This window comes from Ochotona curzoniae, unplaced genomic scaffold (assembly GCF_017591425.1).
Source record: "Ochotona curzoniae isolate NIBS_2020 unplaced genomic scaffold, NIBS_Ocur_1.0 scaffold_4505, whole genome shotgun sequence".
Taxonomy (NCBI): domain Eukaryota; kingdom Metazoa; phylum Chordata; class Mammalia; order Lagomorpha; family Ochotonidae; genus Ochotona; species Ochotona curzoniae.
In genome coordinates, this window is record NW_024467118.1 from 37,440,481 (window position 1) to 37,468,355 (window position 27,875).

A 27,875-nucleotide genomic window follows, 5' to 3' on the forward strand; every position below is an offset into this window, starting at 1 on the left:
AATTCTAGAATAAAGCTGCCAAATGCTTATCACAAATGTTAAAATACTTCAAAACAAAATACATAATGCCCAGCAGTTAGTCACAAGTTGGCTTGCTGGTAAAGAAGCAGGAAAATCAAGATTCTAACAAAAAGATAAAGGGCAAGATCCAAGATAAAGAAGGAATTCTTCTGATTCCCTGGCAAGCAATTGGAGAACGTACCTCGACTACAACATTCAAAACGAGTTTACCCTTCATTTTGCATTGAGACTTCTTTAGGAAGGTGCTAAGAAAAGCAAGAAGTTTTACATCACTACCAAATAGAATAAGCATAAGAGAAGGTTAAATTGCCTGTCCTGAAATCCCACGAAGTGGAAGAGAATGGAAAAATTAGTCTCCTAATACCCTTACCCAGACTGGCCTCCAGAAGAATGCAGGGCTGCAGATTTTACAGCCAGCTACTTTGAGAGATTATTGTGGCAAATGCTGTGTAACTTCTTTGACAAACCAGAGGATGAGTAATTTTCTAGGAAAGGGTTAACAAAACATATGAACAATAAACAAAAATAAAACAAATATGAAGAAAATTACACAGGCTACATCAAACAAACAAAACTTAGAAGTATTCAGAGAGGAGGCCAGCACTGTAGTGTATGGATAAAGCCACAACCAGTGATGCCAGCATTCCGTATCGGCACTGGCTCACATCCTTTCCCACTCCAATCCAGAGCCCTACTAATTCACCTGGGAAAGCAGAGGAAGATGGCCTGAGTACACGTGCCCCTGGACTCACATGACAAATCTTAAAGAAGCTCCTGGTTCCATTCTGGCCCAGCCCTGAATCAGCACATAGATGATCATTCTCTACATCCCCTACATTGTAAATCCGCCTTTCAAATATACAAAATAGATTTTTTAAAAAGAGGTCAGAGAAAAAAAAAAACATATCACATATAGAAGAAAAACTTAAGTATGGCAGAAGCCCCACTGCCAGGAACCAGACATGCCAGAATATTAGTGGAGACACATCTTTAAAGTACAGAAGGATTGCATTTGTCAAAAACAGTCACAGATATACAAATGTCTGCCATTTACCAGCAGACCACCACAGTATTAAACAATATTGTTTAAGTGTGAAGATGAGATAAGGGCACTTCACAACACAACCTGACAAATGTTTCTCCAAAAGAGTTACTGCAAGAAAATCAAACTGAAGGCAGAGAGTAGCATCTAATGAACACTGGTGAGGAAAAAAGTAATCTAGATGTCTCGTGATCATATACAAACATTCAAGACAAAAGTAGGTAACTAAAATTGCAGAAACAAAAAAGGAGGTTCTTCTAACTATCTAGAAAAAGGATAAAGGCAATTCAGATTAATTTCAGATTTTAGAAATGCTAAAGTATATTTATTAAAAATAAAAATGCTAATCATTAGAAAATTTAACTATCTTATATGCCATCATGCTAAGAAAAAATATACAACACTGAACAACAACAGTAATTCACAGATACTACTTATGAACTTAGAATGAATATACAATAAGTTCAATAAAAATCTAGTATCCCTTAATGGATGTAATTCCTATGTGAGTATGATGCTTCATGGGGTACTTAGCTGTCAGAACAGTCATCAGCTGTTCCATAAACAAAAGAACAAAAGGTTTTTTAAGACTTTTAATTACTGACATTTTGGAAAAATATTTTTAGACGTTTAATTTAATTTGGTTGACTGATATAATTATAGGCTCTAATATAATTTTGTTTCTAACTGGTTTCTGAGTAAATGCAGAATTACATCTGTATTTCTACAGGTATTTTTTTCCCCATTTTGCCTTTAAAATCTTTTACTACTTCGAAGTATTTAATACCAAAAGTATTATTGCAAGAAAAAAAACCCAACAATAAAAGAACTAACTCCTTAATTATGAGGCTGGTGTATACATTTCTACTCTTTTTAAAGGAAACAGTCATGAATGCACTGCAATTATGCAAAGAAACAATAGAATTTTAGCTTTCGTATTAAAAAATACAGGAGAGATTAAGTAGGCTACATTTTATTAAAACTGAATTCCCTAGACACAAACAACCTTTAAGTTCTTTACCTTTATTTCCTATTAGTTATGTATAGAATATCAGATTATCATTTTACGTACCTTAGTTTAGACTTTCAATTCAAATAACACATTAAAAACTACAATAAAAAAATCATACCATATGTCCTTCAGCACGAGCTTTATTCTGCAGAGCTTCCTGTTTCCGTTGTAGGAATTCTTCTACTTGTTTAGCTCTTTCTATATGCAGTTGTCCTTTTTGCCTAATAAGGACAAATTACAAAGTCAGAAACTTTAATTATAAAATATTCCAAAAACCTGAAAATTACATTTTTCAACATAAAAAAGAAGGTTTGCATGAAATAGAATCTTTATAATAAAAAATTCACTATCTACACTTACATACAGAAAACTACTATATAAATTACACTTGAATAATGGATGCAGAATCTATAATATCACTCTTAAATTTGACTAAGTTTTCTTTCACATTTATTTGAACTACGCTACTAAGACACATGTAAAATAACGATTATACTTTTAAATGATTCTAAATTATCTAGTTTATATTGGAACTCAAATACAGTAAACATTAATTAGTGTTGAAGCCAAATGAAAGTAATATAGTAGCAATTTTAAAAATAAAGAGATCAGTGTTGTGGCACAGAATGTAAAGCTGCTACCTGCAGTACTGTCATCCCATATTGGTACTGCTCCAAGTCCTGGCTACTCCAGTTCAAATTCACTTTCTTGCTAGTAGGCCTGAGAAAACAGCAGAATATAGCCCAAGTATTTGGGTCCCTACACTCACATAGGAGACCAGGAAGAAACTACTGAGGCTCCTGGCTTTGGGCTGCCCCAGCCCTAGCTGTCACTCAGTCCTTTGGAAAGTAAACCAGCAGAAAAGCTCTTTCTCTTTACCTTTCAAATATACAACATTTTTAGAAAAATAAAAATGAGAAGTATATCCATTCCACTTCAGTTTTTCAAAACTACAATAGAAAGCATACTTGACTTTCCTAAATATCCAACTACTTTAAAAATGGGGGAAAGCATAGTGGTACAACAGGTTAAGCTACTGCCTAGCATGCTTAGCATCTTATATTAGAGTGCCATTCCAATTCCAGCTGTACCACTTTCAACACAACTTGTGGCTAATGCATCTGAGAAAGCAGCAGATGATGGCCAGAGTGCTTGGGCCCCTACCACCACGTGGAGATCCACATGGAGTGCTAGGCTCCTGCCTTCTGCTTGGCCCAATCCAGGCTATGGGCACTGGGGAGTGAACAAGTAAATGGAAGATCTCTTTCCCTCTCTCTCTCCATTTCTTCCTCTTTCCCTCCTGCCTTCCTTCATTCTATCTTTAAATAAATAAAATATTTTTTAGAAAAACTAAAACAGATTAGTTAGGAAGAAATTCAAAGTACAGTTAATGATTTTTCTCTTTTTCAATTTTATTTGTGTCTGTCTCTACCAATTACAATAGCTTGTAAACATGCTGTGCTTGGGATACCAAAAAAATAGTAATAATAAAGATATGTTAGGCATCTACTATGTACTATGCCAAGTTACCATGCTAAGTATGGATGACACAAAAATAAAAAGAACCCAATGCCAGTAATCAAAGAATTCATGCACACTACCAACTGTGGTTAATTTGGGAGGTGAACAATGAGGTAAATGAGTTACTGGCTGAACTTCTATTTGGATTCTGTATAATAAGACATACGAATTTTCTATAGCCTCTCTGAAACCCTAAGATAATATTTAAAAACATAAGATTCTTCTGTCTTCCTGTAAGAATTAAATACTTCTTTCATGCTCCATATAATCATTTTCTTTACATTTATTGGCACAAACTACTACCTAAAACATAGGAAACATTGTGTATGAAATAAAGCAGCAAAAACTTAAAATGTTTTTGCTCACAGAGCTACAAATGACAATGGTTTAAGCTTCATTTATTTCGTGCAGCACTTAATAACAGATTTTTGGGAAATTTCATCATAGGAATTAACTAGGATTATTACCTCTGTCTCTCATGCATCTTATTAATTCAGAAATATATGTCCCTCAAACCATATCAGCTTGAGCAGGTTGAGAATAATGAAGAAATATGTCCACGCCTCTGCAGTAGAAATATCCTATTCTCTAGCTGTCTTAAAAAAAAAAAGTTTAATATGAACAGAGTTCCAGGCTCTTGATTTTTCCTTAACTCAGCCTGGCCAATGTGGCCACTGGGAAGTGAACAAGCAGATGGAAGATCTCTGCATCTCTCTCTTTCTGTATCTGTAACTGTCTTTCAAATAAAAAGTTTTTTTTTTTTTTTTAATTTAACCTAGAGTAATAAAAGTGTGATAAGACCACATAAAACACAAGCAAACAGTAAGAAATGAGGAAACTGGATAGTAAAATGCAAACATATAATGAATTAAAGTATTGTACAAAGTCAGTCTATCTAAAATTACTGACAAGAAAGAAAGACAAAGGTAAGTGGCACCACAAATAAGAAACAGGCAAATACGAGTGACCCAAAATTCAGGAAAAGAGAATTATTGAGTCCTAGATGCTTTCAGATTTCACTTTGCTGGCCCAGTTTGAATCAGGGAACAGAGATAAGCAACAATGGTAATAACATACAGAGTACAGTAAGAACCAAAAATTATGTTATAAAGACAATGTTTTATGATGCAAAATGTACAAGACAAAATAATGACAGGAACGGGTGAAGAAGCACAGCAGGAGAAGCTACTGCCTATAGGGGTGGAAGCCCTTATGGGACAGCAGTTGGAGTCCCAGATGCTTCACTTCCTATCCAGTCCCAGCTAATGCAACTGGGAAAAAAGTGAAGGATGACCCAAGTACTTGGCCCCTGCACTCACATGGGAAACCCAAATGAAGCCCCTGATTCCCGTTTCAGCCTGGCCCATACCTGGCTGTTGGTAGGCCATCTGGGGAGTGAGACAACAGATGGAAATTCTTGATTACACTTTTAGATAGATAGATAGATAGATAGATAGATAGATAGATAGATAGATAATTTTTAAAAATAATTATAAAGATTAGAGGAGACTTACAAATACATCTGAACAGCAAATGCTGATTCAATCAAATACTTGGGTCCCTGTCACTCATGGCTCCTGACTTGGCCTGGTCTAGCCATGCCTACTGGTGGCAACAGGGAAGTAAACCAGAAGGTGGAAAATCGCTGTCAACCCTTCTCTCTTTCTCTTTCAAATACATAATTATAAGCAAACTTTTAAAAATAAATAAATGTGGGCCCGGCGTGGTGGCGCAAGTGGTTAAGGTCCTCCCCTTGCACGCCCGGGATCCCACAGGGGCGCCGGTTCTATCCCGGCTGCCCCGCTTCCCTTCCAGCTCCCTGCCTGTGCCCCGGGTGAGCAGTCAAGGACGGCCCAAAGCTTTGGGACCCTGCACCCGCGGGGGAGACCCGGAAGAGGCTCCTGGCTTCGGATCCTGGCATAGCATCGGCCATTGCGCTCACTTGGGGAGTGAATCATTGGACGGAAGATCTTCCTCTCTGTCTCTCCTCTCTGTATATCCACCTTTCCAATAAAAATAATAAAAAATAAATCTTTAAAAAAATAAATAAATGTACCTGACATAATGTCATGTAAGTATCTGGGTAATACTTGGAGTTTGAAGATATTCACTCAATCCATAGTAGTCCCCTCCTTGAACAGTTCTTGTACAAGGCCAAAAGCCTTTTCTCTATTTCTTTTAGTCACAGGTTTTAATTCTACTTTGTGAAAACATAATGAAAGCTCCTTTTTCTATATGACAATTCTTCCAAGCTTGCTCCTTTAACTATAATATCTTTAATTGTGGCTAAGACACCAGCTCCTCTTATAAGATGTCTCAAGTTTTAGTAAAGTCATTATAGCACAACAGTTAGGTAAGAGAACCTGAAACAAAACCATTCAGTTTCAACTCTTGCTTTCACTGATAAACAGATATAATTATATGTCAGTTAACAATTAAATCATGTAGCACCTCAATTTAATGATCTATAGAGCAGCAAAATTATAATAATGTATAGAACAGCAGTAATATCTGACTTCTAACACTCATGACAATTAAATGAATTAAAGTAGTTAATATTCTATAGAGCTATAACAAACATGGAATCAACAAACTTTGAGCCACTATTTCTATGAGAAGTACAGTTAGATTCCTAGCTCTTGCTATATTTTTATCAAGTGGTTAGTACAAAAAAAAATGATTTTAGGTCTACCTCTATTTAAACAAATCATGTTTGAATACATCACTGATTTCTTAACACTGAACTCACAGCCAACAGCACTTAATCAGCACATAAATGAAGTTTCTTTATCACATTTAGCCCCTGAGGCATATAAGGGAGCCTTCTTTCACTTACAAATATTCCATTGCCTTCTCCCACTTAGGAACAGTGGACAGAAGCTTAGCACAAAAATAGGGGGCTTTTTAAAATATCAAACAAAATGCACAAAAATGGAAACCAATGTGGCACTAAATAAATCACAAAAAGACATTTGCTTATAGTATGACAGCTGAAACCAAAGATAGAACATAACCTTGTTAATTAAACCTCAGCTGATAGAAACCTGTGCATTAGGCCATAACTGTGTGCTGCTCTGAGCATAAATGACCATAAAAGTGTTAAGCATTGATATTGAAAATACAAATGAATTATAGAAAGTATGCAAATTTAAAAACATGGAATTTATGCATAGTAAGGAATGGCCATTTCTGCAAATTGCTAGAACAGTTCCAGGCAAAAACATTGATTGAATTTTAGCTATGAAGCCAGTATTTATAAATGGCCTAACAGTTAAGATGCTGGTTAGGACATCTCCACCCCACACTGGAGTTTAACCTAAGGTTTAACTCCCACGTCTAGGACTATCTTGATACCAGCTTCTGGTTAATATAGACCTTAAGCAGCAGCAACACACAGTTCCCAGCTTTAGCTCCTTGAAGAGTGAATAGTGATAATACCCAAAAGCACCACTTAATTATTTTTAACACGAAAAAGAGAAATCCCATTTGTTGGTTCACTCCCCAAATGCCCACAATCCACATGGGTGTCAAGAATACAATCACTCAAGCCACCACTGCTGGTTTCCAGGCTCTGTATTAGTAGGCAATCAGAGAAAGCAATCACATGTGGGTACTCTGAGATGGGACCAGCTCTCCTAACTGCTGGCTTTGTCACTAGGCAAAACGTCCTCTACCAAAAGCAATTTTTAAAATAAAACAGACATGTTAAAAGCAGAAATTTTTAAAAATACATAAATTTGCACGAATGATTTGGTCTTCACAATCTTGGGAGGAAAAAGCTAAAAAGTAGAAGAAAACAGAACAAGTGTGCTGCTTTTATAGGGTTTAGGAATGATTTTCTAATATTCTTACATATATTCCAAATTTTTTTATTATTATTATTATTTTATTGGAAAGGCGGATATACAGAGAGGAGAGACAGAGAGGAAGATCTTCTGTCCGATGATTCACTTCCCAAGTGAGCGCAATGGCCAATGCTATGCCAATCCAAAGCCAGGAGCCTCTTCTGGGTTTCCCACGCGGGTGCAGGGTCCCAAAGCTTTGGGCCGTCCTCTGCTGCTTTCCCGGGCCACAGGCAGGGAGGTGGAAGGGAAGCGGGGCAGCCAGGATAGAACCGGCGCCCATATGGGAACCGGGGCGTGCAAGGTGAGGACCTTAACCACTTGTGCCACCGCACCGGGCCTCCAAATTTTTTTTAAAATTTATTTATTTTTATTGCAAAGTCAGATACACAGAGAGGAGAAGAGACAGAGAGGAAGATTTTTCATCTGCTGGTTCACTCCCCAAGAGGCCGCAACAGCCAGAGTTGAGCCAATCCAAAGCCAGGAGCTTCTTCCAGGTCTCCCATGTAGGTGCAGGGCCTAAGGCACTGGACCGTCCTCAACTGCTTTCCCAGGCCACAAGCAGGGAGCTGGATGGGAAGCACGGCTCTTGGGACTAGAATCAGCACCAATATGGGATCCTGGAGTTCAAGGAGAGGATTTTAACTGCTAGGTCTCCACACTGGGGCCACACATTCCAAGTTTTAAAACAAACCTTTATCACCTTGGTAAGCAGAAAGACAATTAAAAGTTACATGTAACTGTCTCTCAGCTTTTCCTTTAAAAGAGAAAAATGAGATATGGACATTCAGATGATAATACTAAGTAAATTGAAAACATTAAGGCAGTTAGCAGTTATTACTTTTAAAAAGTTACAGAAGCATTCTTGAATTCAGCAAGTATTTTAAAACATTTTCTTCATGCTTAATTATTTAACTATTTCTATTTTTTTCTTTTTCTTTTTTTTTGCCAACTTTCTTTAAAGGGTGAGGAAATCATAGAAACATACTCAGAGACAGACTGGGTAGAGAAGTGAAAGGAGGGGAGAGAAACATTTCTACATTCATCTTGTGTCCACCAGGAGAAAAAGGATACCACTGCCTGTTGCCAAACTCAGCAAGTATTAAAAGGGATTTTGATGAAGACAGCCAAACATCTACCAACAAAGACAACTGTTTCAGCTAAATTAAGTAAGAAAGTTGCTGAGCCATGACAGTGGAAAGGCATAATAGTGAATTATGAGATGAGTTTTAGTATACACGGGATTAGGAGAATGTTGTACATTTGCTTGTTAAATCATTTTCTTAACAATGATTATCAACTATAGAAGATATGAACTCGTTTTTATTTCTATCACAAAATATAATCCTGCTAGCTTGAAAGTGTTAGATGATGGCCACCGACCGCCTGCCCGCTGGTGGAATAATATCGGCAAGTTGCTTAGAGTTGAGATGGAAGCTTTATTGGAAAATCCGCTCCTGGGCCCCCTTCACGCAGAGGGGAAGGAAGAGGGAAGCGAAAAGGGCATCTGAGATACGTGTGGAGGAATTTTATACCCATCTAGACACGTGGGAAGGCAAAGGGGCTGTCTGTGCCCCAACTATGCAAGGAATGTCCATTCAGGTGTGCCATTGGTCACCTGGAATCCCACCAGGTAGGTGACATAACTGGCTCCTGTGGCCCCTCCTCCTGTTACAGGCTGGAGCCTAGGAGATGTGGAGGCGGGGCAGACCAGACCCCAGTCTCCAGTGCCCTGGGCAGCCATCAGAAAGTTTCTATATCACAAAGACTTTTTAGAAAAATGATATCTCTCTAAAATGTTTCAAACTTCTAATTTATGAAATTCTTTTACACTTGAACATACTTCTGCAAATATTTCACAATAAAGGAAGTCATTTTGACATAATTTTTCAGAAAAACTATAAAACTATCTTGATGACAGAGTGGTTTATTGCAAGACAAGGTTGTACTGAAGCCTACTATATTAATGTGTGCAAATAATAATAATAAAAAGCCATAAGACGATGATAGTTGGTAACAGTGAAGGTGGTGATGACAGTGGTTACTGGACCCAAAGACATGGTCCCTGCGCAGTGTCTCTGAACAGTGATCAATAGATGGGAATCACAACTGAACTTTAGAGCCTGGCATGGCAGACTAGTACCCATACAAGTACACATACAAAACCAGTGCCTTGTATGTGCCGGGATCCTATGTGGGCACCAGTTCATGTCCTGCCTGATCCACTTCCCATCCAGCTCCCAGCTTGTGCCCTGGGAAAGCAGTTAAGGATAGTCCAAAGCCTGGGGACACTGCACCCATGTGGGAGACCCGGAAGAAGCTCCTGGCTCCTGGCTTCAGATCAGCTCAGCTCTGGCAGTTCTGACCAGCTGGGGAGTGAATCAGTGAACAGAAGGTCTTTCTCTGTCTCTCCTTCTCTTTGTAAATCTAACTTTACAATAAAAATAAATCTTAAAAAAAAAAACACACAACTGAACAGTAAAATCTGTTCAAAAAGGCTGATTTCTATAGGATGCAGACATTCAGATGTTGGGAAGACCAGCTAATTCAGGCTCAGAATAGGTGGGACTAGTCATTCTTTTTTTTTATTTTAATTTTATTTTATTATTTTTACATTCTTTTTTTATATTACATAGTTGATTAGAGTACAAATGGGCCAAGGGCTACAAGAAAGTGGGTAAGACCACTGTTTTCACACTAATATCATTTTTTTCCTTCCTGTATCTGGGGAAAGGGAGAAACAAAGGGAGAAGCCCCACCCAGCCTCCCACCATCCAAGGTCCCCATTGTGGGGCATGCTCTGAGAGTCCCGCTCAAGCAGTTTTGATAGTTCAATAGTTTTGAATTGCTACCATTCTTGCCATTCCAAGCAGGATGAAATCTATTCAGAATCTACAAACTGACACAGTTTCTTCATGGTTGGGGTTCTGAGATCAGCAGTTCAGTTGGAGGGATCCTCAAAGAAACTTCATATGAGGTGATCCCAAATCTGATTCTTAAGTGTGTTTGCAAGTACAGGGTCCAGCACAATCCGTCGCCCCAATCAGCTTATGCACATGCTGCTGGTTGCAATTGCTGGGTCAGTTCTGTTTCTAGCCCTGTCTTCCACAGAAACCGATGGGTATTGCAGTCCAGCCCAATCCTGCCCAATTCATACCCTAAGCCCTCACACAAACCTGTGGAAGCTGCAGCCTAGTCAGAGCAACCCACAATAACCCCCACCAGGCCTGCCCTCTATCCTGATTCTCATGCTTGCCACTATGTACCACAGACTTGTTCAGTCTGTGTCATATCCCATTCAGTTCCCATACATGTCAATGGGCATTAAAGCCTAGTTCAACCCAACCTGCCTATTATCCTGCCCACACATATACTGGTGAGTGCTGTACCATCTAGCCACCCCTGCCCCAGTCCTGGTTTTCATGCTCCCCAGCAAGAGTGGTAACCCAAGAGGGAGGTACCCACTATCTCCCTACTAGGCCATTCCCACTCCCTGATTATGCACTCTCTAGGTGGTTCCAGAATTTAACTTGACAGATTTAGCCCCCAGTGCCAGCCCCTGCCAGCTAATGCTGCGGCAAACTCCAACCAACCCTCACCCACTCTAATTTTTGCTTGCACCAGTAGGAACAGTCAGCCCAACCTGGCTTTTTCCTGATCTAGCTCACATGAGGTCCACAGGTGTTGTAGTTGCCTGGTCTGTTCTGCCCCATCCCACTCACGCTCTCCAGTGGGAGTGGCTGTCCAGCAGGGGAGCCTATATTCCCACTGCCAGCTTTGCCCCATCGCCCCTGGTTCTCAAGTGTGCTGTTGGGTGCTGCGGCCACATCTGGTACAACTCACCTCGCCTTGGCATTCGTTAGTGTGCAATGGTTTGTGTCATGACCAGACCTGGCCCAACCTACACTCTCTTCTGGTGCTAGGATTCGCCACCGGGTGATATGAACTGGTTCAGCCTAGTCTACCCCTGACTTATGCCAAATGTATGCCGGTGGATATCTTTCTCTGGCCTGGCCTGGGTTGCTCCCTATCATGGTTCTTGTACTCACCTGCAGGGACTGTGTCCTGACAGAAAGTTTCCCAAGCTCCTCCATCAGAACCTCTCCTTATCCCAGACTTTGTGCATACTGGTGGGTCCGTGGGCCAGGCCTCTTTGCTGCCCTTCAATTCATTCCGGTTCTTATTGTTGGATGTTTCATCCCAGCCAAGGCTTGTCATACCCAGACACTGCTCACACATGGCTCAGTAGGGGCAGAGACCTAGCCTAGTCCACCCTACATCTATTCAGGTTCTCCAGAGCACTAAATGGTACTGGTGTCTAGCTCGGCTAGGTGTACCCAGCACCAGTTCACATTTGGGCCAAGGAAGATTGCAGCCATATCCAGACCAGAATGCAGCCCCCACTCTGGCCCCTGCACTTTACCATGGGAATCCCAACCCAGCAAAGGTGTACTCTCTCAGCTGCACAACTGAGCCTATTCCAAGCCCTAGATTACAGGCATGCCAGTGGTTGCTCTGACCCAGTTGGCTTAGCCCGTCACAAGTCCCAGCCTTTGTCATCAATGCTGTGGCCTAGTATCCCTGGCTCATGCAGACCAGTCAGCCTAAGAGCCTAGTTCAGCTTGACCCATGCTCCATCCTGATTTCTGTTCTTCCTTGTGAGTTGAGGTTTGCTCGGCTCTGCCTGGTCCACCCCATTCCAGTTGCAGCTCGGTCCACCCCACATCCTATTTTAGAATGCACATTTGGGTGCTGCTGTCTTGACCTGCCCAGACTGTTGTTGGTACCTTTACCTGTAAGAGATGACAGGTTCCTTAGTCACACCTAACTCAGCCCATCACTACGCTAGCTCGCGAGTTAACCAGCAGGACTTGTATCTCCACAGGGTTTGGCCCACACTTCCCCCACAGAATCTACCCCAGGACCTGGTTCCCTCATGTGCTGGTTAGTGTCTTGACCCTGCCAAGTGTGCCCCATCCACTGTTCCACCACTCATTCAGGTACTGCTACCTATCCCTGCCAGACAGGCCCCTAGCCATAGCTTTCGTGTGGACTGGTGTGTGGCAGTCAGTGATGCTCTATGCTAACAACCCATCTCAGGATTCCCATTTGGGCTGGTGAATCAGTCTGGCTCAAATAGATCTTATGGACTCTCCTCTCCAAATTACCAGGTCTTAGTCCCCACAACTGCCAGAAAGTTCTGTGACCCTGTTGCTGGAAATCACCCAGAATTTATCCCTTACCTACACTTACACTGGCCTTATCCATGGGTTTCCCTAGGCAGCAATTACATATCCTAAAAATCCCAGACCTCGCCACTGGGAGCATAGCAGGCAGAGCATAGCACCCAACAGCCACACTGGCCACCCAAAGCCTAGGACTTGGTCATCACCTGTCAGTAGTAACTTTGGCATGTGTCCCCAGCATTGGGTCCAGCCTGACTGGGGCACCCCCTAACAGTCACCACACTGCAGGGAGCTGCTTTTGTCCCAAACCCACAGCCAAACACTGCCCAAATTCTTCCTGTCGCAAGATGATAATGGCAGGGCGGAGCCAGGGCCTTAATCCAGTTCCCAAGTTTCCCTCATGGTGTACTTACCCTGAGGGAAGAGATCTCTGAAGCCTGGAGAAAGCCTAGGACTAGGTCACTGCCTTTCAGCAGTGACTGTGGCCTGAGTCCCCAGCATTGGGTCTGATCTGGCTGGGGCACCCCCTACAGCCACCACACTGCAGGTAGCTGTTTTTGCCAGGACTAGACATTGTTGAGCCACTGGCCAGGAGCAGTTCATCACTAAGTAATCAACAATACAAAAAGAAACTATGGGGCCCAGCCTGGGGAGCCTAGCAGCTGAAGTCCTTGCCTTGCACAGGCCAGGATCCCATATGGGTGCCAGTTCTAATCCCAGAGGTCCCACTTCCCATCCAGCTTCCTGCTTGTGCCCTGGGAAAGCAGTCAAGGATGGCCCAAAGCCTTTGACCTAGCACCCTCGTGGGAGACCTGGAAGAATCTCCAGGCTCCTGGCTTCAGATCAAATTGGCTCAGTTCCAACCGCTGAAGCCACTTGGGGAGTGAAGCAGCAGATGGAAGAACTTTCTCTCTGTCTCTCCTTCTCTCTGTAAATCTGTCTTTCCAATAAAAGTAAGTAAATCTTAAAAAAATATATATTTTATCAATTTTATCTTTCTACAGGAAGGTAATTATCCATCTCTAGCCGAATCTAGTCTTTGATGTGGAGGAAGGAAAACACACAACCCCAGCCCTTTCTAGCCATGTATCTTTCCTAGAGAAGAAGATACTGAAAATTATTGGTTAGGCTCATAATCCAGGAATTAGGTATACAATATACTTTGAATATTCATGAAGTAGCATAAAGTCATTTGAAAACACATCTCAATGCGTTGTAACTGTATACTACAAACTCTGGGATAATCACTAGAAAGGTTAAATTTCAACAAATACAGCTGATATGCTAGGAAAATGGAGAAAATGGGTTCATATGAAAACTTCAATTAAAAAATAAAAAGCAGAAAATATAAGGAAAATGAAAATAAGAACAAAGAAAAAATAGGAACAAAGAGAAAACAGCAGCTAAACTGCAGATACTATAAACTCACCTATATCAATGATCACCTTAAACAACAATGGGCTAAAAGACATATCTAAAAACATCTCATTTTTAATCTAAAAAAAAAAGTAGACTGAAAAAAACAAACCAGATCTAATTATATGTTACTCACAAGAAGCCCAGTTTAAATGCTAGGGACATTTCAACAGAATGCAATGGATTGACAAAGGGAGCCAGCAATGGAAACTTTCACAACTTCATAAAGAACATCTACCAAAAATCCACAGCTGATATGATATTCAGCAGGAATAAACTTCAACCATTCCTGCTATGGGTCTGTTTCAACATTATATTGGGAGTTTTGGCTAACATAAGAAAACAAAAGGAATATCTATGAGAAGAAAGAAATAAGTGGTTTTATTTACAGATATTACATTTATATAAAAAAAGCCTCAAAGACTCCTGAAATTGACACATAAGTAATGAAATACTATTAGCGTAATGATTAATATATAAAAATTGTCTGCATTTTCATTTACCATCAAGAAGAAAAATTTTAAATTAAAAAATATTTTTACCCTACTCCACCACTGGTGCAACTGCAGGCTGGTACAGCCACTATGGAAGTTGGTATGAAGAATACTCAGGCAACTGAAAATTTACCTACCATGTGACCCAGCAATCCCACTCATGAAAATTTATTCAAATGATCTAATACATGAGAAAGTAACCTGCACCTCTATATTCACTGTAGCACAATCAACAATCGCAAAAACATGGAAACAAACTAAATGCCCATTGAAAGAGGATTGGATAAAGAAACTATGGTACATCTACTCTATGGAATACTACTCAACTATCAGAAAAATTCAATTCTAACATTTGCATCCAAATGGGCCAAACTGAAGACCATTATGCTAAGTGAAATGAGCCAATCCCAAAACGACAAATATCATATGTTTGCTCTAAACACAAGAAAATTTCCATCAGAAATACAATAAATAAGAATAAACACACACATGCAACCCCACAAATGAAGGATATAATGGAAACCAGAGTACCAAGACTCAAGAAAGAATGCATCTCTATGAAGGAATGAAGGCAGACTCCCAATGAAACTTCTAAATATACTTAGACAACAAAAAATTATAATCCTTATTATTGCCTATGCCAGCAGTGTCATGACTCACATAAAGAGCAAAAAGTGGAATCATTTCTCTTTCATTTCTAATTTTATGTAGTTGTCCTCTAATGATGCTTATTGTTAATATGGCTGAGGAGTTGTATTGTTCATCCTCTTAGGGAATAGCTCTTTCTTGTTTCAATTTGCAGGTTTTTTTTCAAATCAAATTATTTTTGCTGTGAATTTTACTTTCTTGTACTTCCTAATTATTTGTGTCTTTCTCAATAAGTCTGTTATTCATTAATAGATCATGCATAAAAGACATTTTGATAGTTTGTAAACACCTAATGTTGTAAATGTGCTTTCAACTCCTTTTTTTACTACATCTCTTGGGCACTGATGTTCTTGCTTTTATTGACATTTCTTCAGCGCTTCATGGGTCATGCAATAGCATCAATTTTTACAAGAAGGTTTTTGATTTTCTTTTTCATCACTTCACTGATGCATTGGTCATTGTGTAGCAGGTTGTTTAACTTCATTTTGATGTAAATTTTCTGTTTTTCTCCCTCTTGTGGACTGTTTTCTGACTCTGTATTTAAGGGGATGTATATTAAAAGTGTAGCGGAGACTGACATGTCCAGATGTGATGACACAGTACAGTATGTCTCTCTGCATTCAGACCAAAGATGGACTCCCGGTGAAACTGTTGAATATATCCTGACAGTAGAATGTTGGGCTCCCTGATACTGGCCATGCTTACAATTTTGGGAGGTACTCTGATAGCAGAATGATGGACTATTGCTGTTCATGAAATATTACCATTGTAATATTAGAGAGACATCAACGGCAGAGAAGGGAATTTAGGAAGAGGGATGGGAAATCCCAGAGCCTATGAACTATGTTATAAAATAATATATTAAAAAATTGTTTAATTAGTAAATGCTCTGAATATCTAGATGCAAATCTAAAATATATGCACAGATCTTTACAAGTAAGTTCATAAAACTTAGATGAAATATATCAAATAAAAACAAAACAATGGAGATATATTCCTGGGGAAAAATATAGAAGAAAACTAAATAAACTGAGGTATGATGATAACTTTCAAGATACAGCACCAAAGCACAATTCATTAAAAAAAAAAACTGATAAGCTGGACCTCATAAAAATTAAAAATACCTGCTCTGTGAAAGACAGTATCAAGAGAATGAGAAGACAAGACAGAGAGGGAGACAACTTTTTGCAAAAGGCACTATCTGACAAAGGAATGTTATAAATATTATAAGATTGTTATATTGTATAAAATATTAACATTCTATTTTGAAATTTTATTTAACATTTAAGAATGTAAGAATTCCAAAAACTCAATAACAAAAAAATACTTAATTCAGATATTTTTATATCTTCATAAGATATCCTTTTATATCTCTTATAGTCTTATGATATAACAGGCTAAGCCTCCCCCTGCGGCACCAGCATCCCATAATAGCACCAGTTTAAGTCCCAGCTTCTCCACTTCCAATCCAGCTCCCTGCCAATGCACCTGAGAAAAGCAATAGAAGACAACCCAACTTGGGTTCTGCTGTTCATGAGGGAGACTTGAAAGAAGTTCCTGCTTCCTAGCTTAGGACTTGCCCATTTCCAGCTCTTACAGGCATTTGGAAAGTAAACCAGGGGATGGAAGATCTCTCTTTTTGCTCTATCTCTCTCACTCTTACTTTTTGTATCTGTAACACTGCCTCTGAATAAATCAGAAAAAAAAAAAGAAAACACAGGTAGAGGCTGGCGCTCTGTCATAGCAAGTTAAGCCACTACTGCCTATCTGCAATGTCAGCATTCCACGCAGGTGCCAGTGTCAGCTGAAGTTTACCTGAAATTTTGTATATCTCTGCTGAAGCATTTTTACAGTGGGAGTAGAGGCCAAAGCTTGAAGAATTCGTTAAGATGTCATTTGGGACACCCATATCCCTCCCATCTCAGAGTGCCTAGACTTCCCTTTTAATTCCAGCTTCCTGTTAATGTGCACCCTGGAAGGCAGTAGTGTTGGCGCCAGTACTTAAGTCCCTGTGACCTGTGTGGAAGAGCTGATGGAGTTCTTCGTTTCTGGCTTTTGCCTAGCGCAGTTCCAGCTGTTGTGGACATTTGCATGCCAGCAGATGAAAGATCAATCTCTTTTTCTCTAATGAAAAATTTCATAAAGCATTATCTGTCTTGTTAACTCATCCAAATGATTTACAGAATGGAAATGTCTAAGAAAAGACATGCATATTTAAAAGAAAAAAACACACAAATCAATTACTGACAATTACCATCAATAAATTCAGTGAAAGGATAAAGAATATCTGATAAACAAAATCACAGTGGCATAACTCAAAAGATGAACAGGAAGACAAAGCACACAAAGACTACAAAGAAATGTGGGTTTCTAAAGGACAAGGTAAAGAGAAAAAACATGCTTTTGATTTTTGCATAAAGTATCTTTCCATTTAAATTTATATTCTGATTTATTTAAAGAAAGGAAATTAAATTATTACAACCATATTTTGGCTGAAAATTATCGCACGGTCGTTCAAATAATATGTTCAGTTGAAACAAGTCAAACAACTAAGTTGAATTGTAAAGCATGCTTGCTATATATAATATAAATAAGGGTCAAATTTGCACCTTAGAAAACTACTGCATCCAGGAAGCAAAGACTATTCTGGGTTACCAATGAAGGAAGCATCTACAAAGTGTAACCACTAAACTCCATATGACAAAAGACAGAATTACACACAAGGATGAATTCATGGATACAAACAGCCCAACCTGCTTGTACTGGCTTGCTTAGACACGGCCTTCAATCTTTTCAAAGTTTTTCTAAGAGCTTCAGGATCAGGGAAATGGTGATGACCTGCAGCCCCATTAGGAAATCCTGGACGAACTCCAGGTGTAATTCCTCTGTAGATAGATATGCACAGTGACTTTCATTACTTCCTCTGAAGCGTAGCATAAGTAGTCTCTGCATAATATAGACCTACCTTTCCGGAAGACCATGTATTTCTCCTTTCCATCTAGCCTCACTATCTTCTGCTCTTTGTTGTTCCAGTTGGTCAAAAATGGCATGGTAGTGTTCATACTGTCCTCGAGAAGAGTAAGGTGATGGAACCACAGCCCCTCCACAGCCAAAGAAGGGAGCCTAGGGATTAAACAAAGAGTTCTCACATGTTTATTCTAGAAGGCCTCAAAGAACAGTACTGCTCTCAAAAGAAAAAGCAAATCTCAATGCTTGAGTTTTACAAAGCAGTTACCTAATTTGAAATGATTAGTAAGCAAACAGCTTAAAGCAACATGTTTTCTCACAATAGCATGAATATTAACAATCAAGTAGTAGCATAATATGTTACTAATAAGAAAGCACATAATTTCACATCTTCGGCAACAGTAAAATGCCACTAATTTTACATAAATACAGAAAAAAATCTAGTTTAAAGTTTTGAAGGAAGCTTCTAGTATACATTTTATGTGATTCTATTCTATTAAGTATGTATGGCTTATAAGAGGAGACAGCTTTCATAATACTCAAGATTTTATTTACTTTGAATGGACTCTAAATACTTCAATTCAACAGGCAGATAAGAGATAAACATTACTGAGGCATATTCAGTGTGCAAACAAAAGATGCTAAACATTCTACCTTAGTTTCCAAACTTGCTGGCAAAGAAAGCACAAAGCCAGAAAAACATTTTAATGCTGTGGGAAATGAATAAAAGCAACATGCCAAATTAGTAATTACAAAGAAAATTTATAGAACAAGAAAAAATTATCAAAAGTAAAAACTCTCTTAAAAAATAAAAACTGGAGAAAGCAGTTTAACCTAACTGAATGGCAATATGACAGAGAGAGAGTGTGTAAAGATATTCAAGTAAAAATAGGCACTATGTCAGGTAGTAAAGGAAGGAAGGATGATGACAGACACAAACAGAAAAGAGGAAAACAACATTTTTGGGGAGGCACAAAGAGGCTGGTAGAGTTAAGAGCTATCAGCCCTGGGTGTTAACATTCACGTGACAAACAATAGAAAGCCTATAAACAATCTAGCAGTCACAGTATTCCAAAACAGTATCCCAAAAAAGGTCAATCCAAGACTATACATGATAAACAGATTAACAGAGAGACAAAGGCAAAAAGTAATTGGAATGCTATTGCAATGACCCAAAGCCAAGAAGCCTAGAAGTAAAGAAAGGTTGAATGGAAAAGGAAAATCATGAATGGATCTAAGAATTCTCAGTTGTAACAATACAGAATAAAGGCAAAGACATAAGTTTCCAACAAAGAGGTACATAAACTCAACCACAAGGAATATTTAGAAAACAGAAATGTCTAAACACCATGAGAGCTACCAAGTAAATAACAGCTACAGAAGTCACTGTAGAAGAACTTCACTGAAAAGAAATCATCAAGTGCAGGGGTCAACAGCACTGAGAACAAGACAAAAATTTATGACTAAAGGTGACTGACAGTCTTTAAAAACCACATTTTTTCCTGAACTGATGGGACTAGAAACTAGAATAATAAGAGAAAGAGCCTCCAGATGATAACTTCTCCCTTCCTCAGGGAGAAGTCTGGTGAAGAAACGACAGAAACAAAAATATTCGGATCAAGGAAAAGAAATCTCTGTGTAATTCAAATAAAAAAATTTGTATTAACATCTTGGCCCAGCAACTTGCAATAGTATTTCAGTTCAGGATAAATATAGAAAAGTGATTAATAATGTTCAAATGACAAAATGAAACTCACTAGAAATAGGAAAGATAACCAGGCAGAAAATCCCATCAGTGGGGTTCTTACACATTTTTAGAATGTGCATCTTCTATCAAGAATCAGAATCTTGTTAAAAGATTTTATACTTCCTGAGAAACTGGTTATTTCTGAGTTTAGCCCAGTGGAGATATCATGTTCATTTGATTTTGAGTGCTTAATATTTCTCTTTAGCAAAACCAAAACTACATAAACATCTCTGAGGGTATAGTTAAAATGTTGAATTCAGGCCCAGCAGCGTGGCCTAGCAGCTAAATCCTCGCCTTGAATGCCCAGAATCCCATATGGGCACTTGGAATTGCTCTGAAATGGCTTGTACCATGCTTCCCACAAACTTTGCTTTAGAAGAGCAGGATGACATTGTGTTAAGCAGCTACCTATAATGCCAGCATCCCACTTGGGTACCAATTCGAGTCACGGCTGCTCTGCATGCAATTCAGCTTCAACTAATACATCCTCAGAGTGCAGCAGAAAACGGTTTGTGTGGCCCCTGAGGCCCACAAAGAAGATGAGATGACATTCTGAGCTCCTGGCTTTGGCCAGGCTCAGGCCCAGCCATGGTGGCCTTTGGCAAGAGAATCAGCATGAAGAATTCCCTCTCTACCTCCCTCCGTTCAGTGCAACTCTGCCTTTCCAAATGGGTAAATAAATCTTTCTTTTTTTTAAAGATTTATTTATTTTTATTACAAAGTCAGATATACAGAGAGGAGGAGAGAGAGAGTGGAAGATCTTTCGTCCGATGGTTCACTCCCAAAGTGAGCACAACAGCGGGTTCTGCGCCGAGCCGAAGCCAGGAACCATGAACCTCTTTCGGGTCTCCCACACAGGTGCAGGGTCCCAAAGCTTTGGGCCGTCCTTGACTGCTTTCCCAGGCCACAAGCAGGAAACCGGATGGGAAGTGGAGCTGCTGAGATTAGAACCAGCGCCCATGTGGGATCCCAGGCGTTCAAGGCGAAGATTTAGCCGCTAGGCCACGCCGCTGGGCCCGGTAAATAAATCTTCTTAAAAAAATTTTAGAAACAATTTTAAAAGTTCACACATAAGTTATCCAAATAAGCTATAGCTCAAGTAAGAGCAGAAAAGCTAAGAATTCACAATAAATACTAGGTAACTTTAGATGACTATAAACAACATGGAAAAAGAGCAAGCAAAACTGGAGCCTACCTTCACTTCACCACTTCCACCAGTACTTAGCACATTTCTCCATCCTTGTTCCCTGGCCCTATTTATTTTCTCCAACTTTGGGGGAAAAGAAACAAACCACATTTCAAATATTTCATTCAAATAAATTTACCAACAAAATGAAAATGAGTTAGTGTACTTTTTAAAAAGCAATCTGAATGTGAGCAGTGAAGAATGTATCAATGAATGTATCATCTTCTTACCCTTTGCTTTTCTTGCCTTTTCATTTGTTCAAGCTTCATCAGACTAATCTGTAACAAGGGAAACTTTTTAGAAATCGTAAAATATTTACCAACCACAACTTGGCAAAGAAAGAAAAATAAGAACAAAGAACTACCTGATCTTTTTGCTTTTTTTCAAGAAATTCCAACCTCGTTTTTCTTGGGACTTCCTTAAATTAAAAACAATTATTTTTATGTTTTTAAGAATATTTTCTCAGTAATAGTTACTACCTTCCCAGTTTCATCAGTGAAATAAATATACCAATGACAGAAGTATCCCAAAGTAGGAAAGGAAAAGAGAGAGTGGAAAAGAAAAGGAAGGAGGAAAGAAAGGAAGAGAGGGAGAGAGGGAAGAATCAACAGGTATTTGAAAGAAATAAGAAGGAATGATTTGGAACCTGTGCATTGTTTAACATTTTATTTTTGTAAAAAATTACTTTTGCAAAGCTTTAATATTAAGCAGAGAGATGTCTTTATACCTCAGACATTTTCTTCCTTTCTTCTCCAGGATTCACTTTCTTTACTGCAGTTTGATGAGCCTGGACAAAAAGTAAAACTACAAATTAGATAAAAATGCTGAGGTGCTTAGTTATAACCTTCAAATTGAAAAAAAAAATTTAGATTGCCATAACTCTTTTTCAACATACATTACCTTTAAGCATAAAACCATATGGTTTGATAGACTGTCAAAGACAAACATTCACTTCAGAGCAACAGAAGAAAAAGATTCTTCAGTCATCAACTAAATACCTTTGTCCCTATATACCGACACCAATTTTAGATATTGTAACATTATGAAAGAACTTTATTTCAAAAGTTCAGTAATTGTGCCTGGTGCAATGGTTCAGTTAATCCTTTGCAGGCAAGCTCCAAGATCCCATCTGGGCGCCACTTTGTATCCTGGCTGCCCCACTTCCCATTCAGCTTTCTGCTTATGGCCTGAGAATGCAGCAGAGCATCAAAATGGGAAACCAAAAGAAACCCAAAAAAAGTAAGTAAAAAGAGTAAGTGGTCATCAAGCACTGTTGGTGTGAGGGAGAATGGGAATGATTGCTAAACAACAGAGGATTTCTTTAGGTGATGATATAAATGGTTATGTAACTTCTGAAAAAATTTAACTACAAACTTCTATTAGGTTAATTATATAGAATGTGAATTTTATCTCAATACAGCTGGGTTTTTTAAAACACTTATTTATTTTTACTGGAAAGGCAAAGAGGAAGACGTTCCATTCATTTGTTCATTCACCAAGTGGCTGCAATGGCTAGAGCCAAACTGAACCAAAGCCAGGAGCAAGGAGTTTCTTCCAGGTCTCCCACACAGGTGCAGGGTCCTAAGGCTTTGGGCCATCCTCAACTGATTTCTCAGGCAACAAGCAGGGAGCTAGAAGGGAAGTGGAGCAGCTGGGGCATGAACTAAAACTTATACGGGATCCTAGGGCATGCGAGTCAACCAGGCTTACATGACAGGCCCCATAAAGCTGCTTTTTACAAAGTATATATTCCTAGGATCTAGCGTCAGCTCTGTGACACAGTAGGTGAAGCCAATGCCTGCAGTACCAGCATCCCATATAGGCTCCAGTTCAAACCTTGCCACTACATTGGCAATATGCCTCCCTTGCAATGTATCAAGGAAAGCAGAAGGTGGCCCAAGAGCTTGTGTCCCTGCTCTCACATGGGAAATCTGAAAGAAGTTCTTATCTTCTGGCTGCAGCCTGGCCATTTCTGGCAGTTATGACCATTTGGAAAGTGAATCAGTGAATAGAAAACTTCGGTCTCCTTGTCTCTGCTTCTTCTTCTCTGTAACTCTGCCTTTCAACTCAATCAGTGCTTTGTTTTATGTACATATTCCTAAGAGTTGCTGAGTAATAATCTTTGAACATAGAGCACCATTCTATATATTTCGAAAGCTCCACAAGTAACTTTTCCTTAAATGAAATTTATTTATTTGAAGAGCAGATTAGCAGACAGAAGGGTTAAAGAAAAAGACCAAGTAAAAGATAAAGAGAGAAACTTTCTCTTCACTATTTCACTCCTCAAATGGTCAAAATTGCCAGAGTTGACTCAGGATAAAGCCAGGAACCAGAAACTATCCTCCCCAACCACTCAAGCACTTGAGCCATCTTTTGCTCCCTTCCCCAGGCACACTAGAAAGAAGGAAGCCATATCAGCAGTGGAACAGCTCAGTCTGAAACTAGCATTCAGACATGAGCCTTCTGGAATCACAAGCAGCAGTTTGACTTACTGTGATACAACACTGGCTCCAAGTTGACTTCTGGATAGCCAGTCTAGCATCAGTCTCAAAATTTATGTACCACAATACCAATTAAAAATATAAACATAGCATATCAAATCAAAATACATAATAAATAGTTTTTACATGCATTATACACTAAAGTGGAACAAAACCAAAAGGTTTAATGGAGATATCTACATATGCTTTATTAAGTTACACAAAAGCAAGAATCATGTTTAATTCTGTTGTTCCATATTGACTTATAAAAGAAGAGTGTACTTGGGAAATTAAAATATCAAGATATTCCTAAGAGATCACATAGGGATTTTCACAGCAATATTTCCACACTGAAAACTATGATAAACATCAGTACTTAGAAATTTAATTTATTCTGTTTTCCTTTTTAAATTTGGAATCAAAATCTTGATATATTTTCATGGAGCTCCCTCTAGTGACTTGAAGTAGTCACTGGATGTGGTTAAGAACTTGCATTTTTTTTTAACATATTGGTTACTCAATACCATGTCGATTAATTCCATAATGTTGTAAATTGTTGTTGATGTTGTGTTGGGGGTTTCAATTGATTGAGATGATATTCTGCCAGCTCTATTTTCAGACCAGAGATGGTCTCCCCAAGAAATCGTTGAATTTATCTGGACAATAAGATGCTGGACTCTATGCTTGGTACATGCTTGTAACGAAAGAATCTTGACTAAATTTCAACTGTATTACTGCAATAAGGTGGAGGAACCCACCATGGGGGGAGGGTATGGGGAGGGGTTGGGGGAATCCCAGAGTCTATGAAACTATGTCACATAATGCAACGTAATTAATTAAAAAATAATAATAATCATTGCTTTTACCAAGTCTAAAAATAGCAGATTATCACAACTGAAAAATAAATCTTCTGACAAATATTTTGATTAAAAGATAACTTATTAAGCATTGGTTTATATTTGGTGATTATAATGTAACGCACAATAGCAATAATTAGGTATGATTTTCTTCATATGGCCTGGTGAGGTAGCCTAGAATAAATTTCGGGCCTCACATGCTTGGGATCCCCTATCAGCGACAACTTATAATCCAGCTGCTCCACTTCCCATCCAGCTCCCTGTGGCCTGGGAAAGGAGTCCAGTACGGCCCATAGCCTTGGACTCGGGACACATGTAGGAGACCCGGGAGAATCCCCTGGTTCCTGGCACTGTACTGGCACATCTCTGGCCATTGTTATCACTTGGGGAGTGAACCAGTGGATGGAAGATCTTTTTCTCTCTCTGTATATCTCCCTTCCAATAAAAACAAATACACCCTTAAACAAAAATTACTGCTAAATGGCGCAGGTATGCACAGCTGATCACACTGGCTTCCTGGGGGAAGGAGGGAAGGGATGCTCAGAGGGTTTCCACCTATCATGAAAGTTTCTTGACCCGCACAGGTGCATGCAGCTGGGCTACGTGGCTCCCTTGGGGGAGGAGTGTTCCTAGGAGGTCTTCAGGATCCCCAGCTTGAAGGCTTTCTAACTGGTGCAGGTACACACAGCTGAGCACACTGGCTTCCTGGGACAAGAATGCTCAGTGGGCTTCAGAGACCACCCCATCCTAGAAAATTTTTGACCCACACAGGTACATGCAGCCAGGTGGTATGGCTCCCTCTGGAATAGCCTGGGTATGCCCTGGTGGTTTTAGGGGTTTGGATTTACAGGGGGATGATGGGATTGAACAGGTGGCAGTGAGTAATGACCTGTGGTTTTATGCTCAGATTAGGAATTACAGCTGAGGGACTTCCATAGACAAGTCCACAACATGTACGTAGGGGACTGACACCAAATTGGTTTGGAGAGAAGAATAAGAGTGAAAGAAGTGGGTCTGAGAGTAGAACCTGTGGGAGAAATGTAAGCTCACCCCTGTGGAACTGCATTCTCTGCTGGCTTATCAAAGAACTGTGCATGGGAACAGGCCTTGCTGGGGAGCTAAAGCGATGCTCCAGTTGGGATGGGGTTCCCACTGGTGAGGATGAGAGTAGGATTCGGGGCAACAAGCTGGGCTTGACATAGCTACAGCTTCCTCTAGCATGGGTGTGCACTGGGTCTGGGGAGCAAAGGGTTGGGTTAGACTTCAGCACCCACTGGTACTCATGAGAGCCAGGTTAGGTGTGGAACAAGGCAAACTAGGTCTTGACTCCCACTGAACTATGTGAAAGTTATGTATGGGCCATGTTTCACTGCTTTCCACAAGTTATAAGCATGGAGTTGGACTGGAAGTGGAGCAGCAGGGATATGAACTGATGCTCAAATGAGATGTCCATACTATAGACAGAGGAATAGCCTACTAAGCCACCATGCTGGCCAGGACAATTCTACTTCCCCAAGATTACTAAATATGTATTCCTTATTGATCTAGTGACATGAAGATAAATACACCACTGTTACTCTGAAGTAGTTACCATAAAGCATTGAGAATAAAGCTCAGGCTTGGCACTGTGGTGCGGCACATTAAGCTGCCACGTATAAAACAGGCATCCTATATGGCTGAAGATCCTTAAGTTCCAGCTGCTTTTTTTTTTTTTTTTTTGTAGTTCGAGAATTTTTTTTTAAGTGGGTAAGACTATTAGACTATTATTTCCACATTTTTTTTTTCTGTATCTAGGGTAAAGGGGGAGATAAAGAGAGAAGCCATACCCAGCCTCCTACCCATCCCAGGTTCCCGATGTGGGGCATGCTCCAAGGACACTATACAAGTGGTTTTGATAGTTCAACAGTTATGAATTGCTGTCAATTTCACCATTCCAACCATGATGAAGTCACTGCAGAATCCACCAATTGACAGAGTCAACCTTAGAGTCTCCATTTTCCCAGTTCCCAGTTTTTCAATGCCAGCATAAAGCTGGGGCAGTTGAATGTTTTGTTCTGTCCTCCGTTGTGGTGCCAAGTATCCTCTGCAGGTTCCAATGGACTGCCATATCCTCCATGTGCACCTGGATATGCTGTCCACTGCTCCATCTGAGCCTCTGAGGAGGCCCGGCTCTGACACTTGCATTCCATGGTCAGACCATGGAACCTGCACTTGTCTTCATGGATAGGGTTCCAAGTCCGGCAGTTCAATTGGGAAGATCACCAAAAAAACTTTGCTGAGGTAATCTCAGACCAAATTCTTACGTGTACAGGGCCCAGCACAGCCCATCACCCCAATCACATGGTGGTTGTAATTGCTGGGTCAGTTCTATTTCTAGCCCTGTCTTCCACGGAAACCGATGAGTGTTGCAGTCCAGCCCAATCCTGCCCAATTCATACCCTAAGCCCTCACACAAACCTGTGGAAGCTGCAGCCTAGTCGAAGCAACCCACAATAACCCCCACCAGGCCTGCCCCCTGCCCTGGTTCCCATGCTTGCCAGTATGTAGAGCAGATTAGTCCAATCTGTGTCATATCCCATTCAGCTCCCATACATGTCAATGGGCATTAAAGCCTAGTTCAACCCAACCTGCCCTATTATCCTGCCCACACATATACTGGTGAGTGCTGTACCATCTAGCCACCCCTGCCCCAGTCCTGGTTTTCATACTCCCCAGCAAGAGCGGTAACCCAAGAGGAAGGTGCCCACTATCTCCCTACTAGGCCACTCCCACTCCCTGATAATGCACTCTCCAGGTGGTTCCAGAGTTTAACTTGACAGATTAGCCACTGGTGCCAGCATCTGCTATCTGACGCTATGGCAAAGCCCAACCAACCCTCACCCATTCTGCTTTGTTTGCAAAGTAGGGACAGTCAACCAAGCCTGTTCTTCCCTGATCTAGGTCACATGAGGTCCACAGGTGTTGTAGCCCTGCCTGGTCTCATCTGCCCCACCCCAACTCATGCTCTCCAGTGGGTGGGGTGTTCCAGCAGGGGGGCCCTCTACATTCTCCCTACCAGCTTTACACTCTCCCTCCCTGGTTCCTACTAATGTTGCGGCCCAGACTAGCAATGACCCGCCTCACCTTGGTGTTTGCTAGTGGGTGCTATAGCCTAGCCTGACCCAGCTCAACCTCAATTCCAGCTGGTGAAGGTAACAGTCTAGTCCAGCCCAGTGTATACCCTATCCCAGCTGCCAGCTGCTCTGCTTTCCAGCCAGCTCCCTAAAATACCTGGGAAAGCTACAGAGAAATGCAGCAAATTCTTGGGCCCTATGTTCATGTGGAAATCAAGTAAAAAGGGCTAGGATCCTGGCTTCCAACTAGCTCAGCTCCAGCCAATTCAGGAGTATACTAGCAGATGGAAGAACTCTTTCTCTCTTCTAGCTGTAACTATGCCTTTCAAATAAACTTTAAAAA

The 27,875-nt window shown here is 40.2% G+C and overlaps 1 protein-coding gene across 1 annotated transcript in view; it reads right to left on the reverse strand.

The window, feature by feature from the left end:
* Window positions 1-27,875, reverse strand: part of NEK1 (NIMA related kinase 1) — a 117,500-nt gene that overhangs the window by 60,129 nt on the left and 29,496 nt on the right. Inside the window, exons 13-19 of the mRNA XM_040965873.1 lie at window positions 21,810-21,869; window positions 21,447-21,500; window positions 21,313-21,360; window positions 21,092-21,166; window positions 18,148-18,305; window positions 17,936-18,067; window positions 2,194-2,296 (exon numbers count right to left, since the gene is read on the reverse strand). Of these exons, the coding sequence (XP_040821807.1) occupies window positions 2,194-2,296; window positions 17,936-18,067; window positions 18,148-18,305; window positions 21,092-21,166; window positions 21,313-21,360; window positions 21,447-21,500; window positions 21,810-21,869 (630 nt within the window). The remainder of the gene's footprint in view (window positions 1-2,193; window positions 2,297-17,935; window positions 18,068-18,147; window positions 18,306-21,091; window positions 21,167-21,312; window positions 21,361-21,446; window positions 21,501-21,809; window positions 21,870-27,875) is intronic.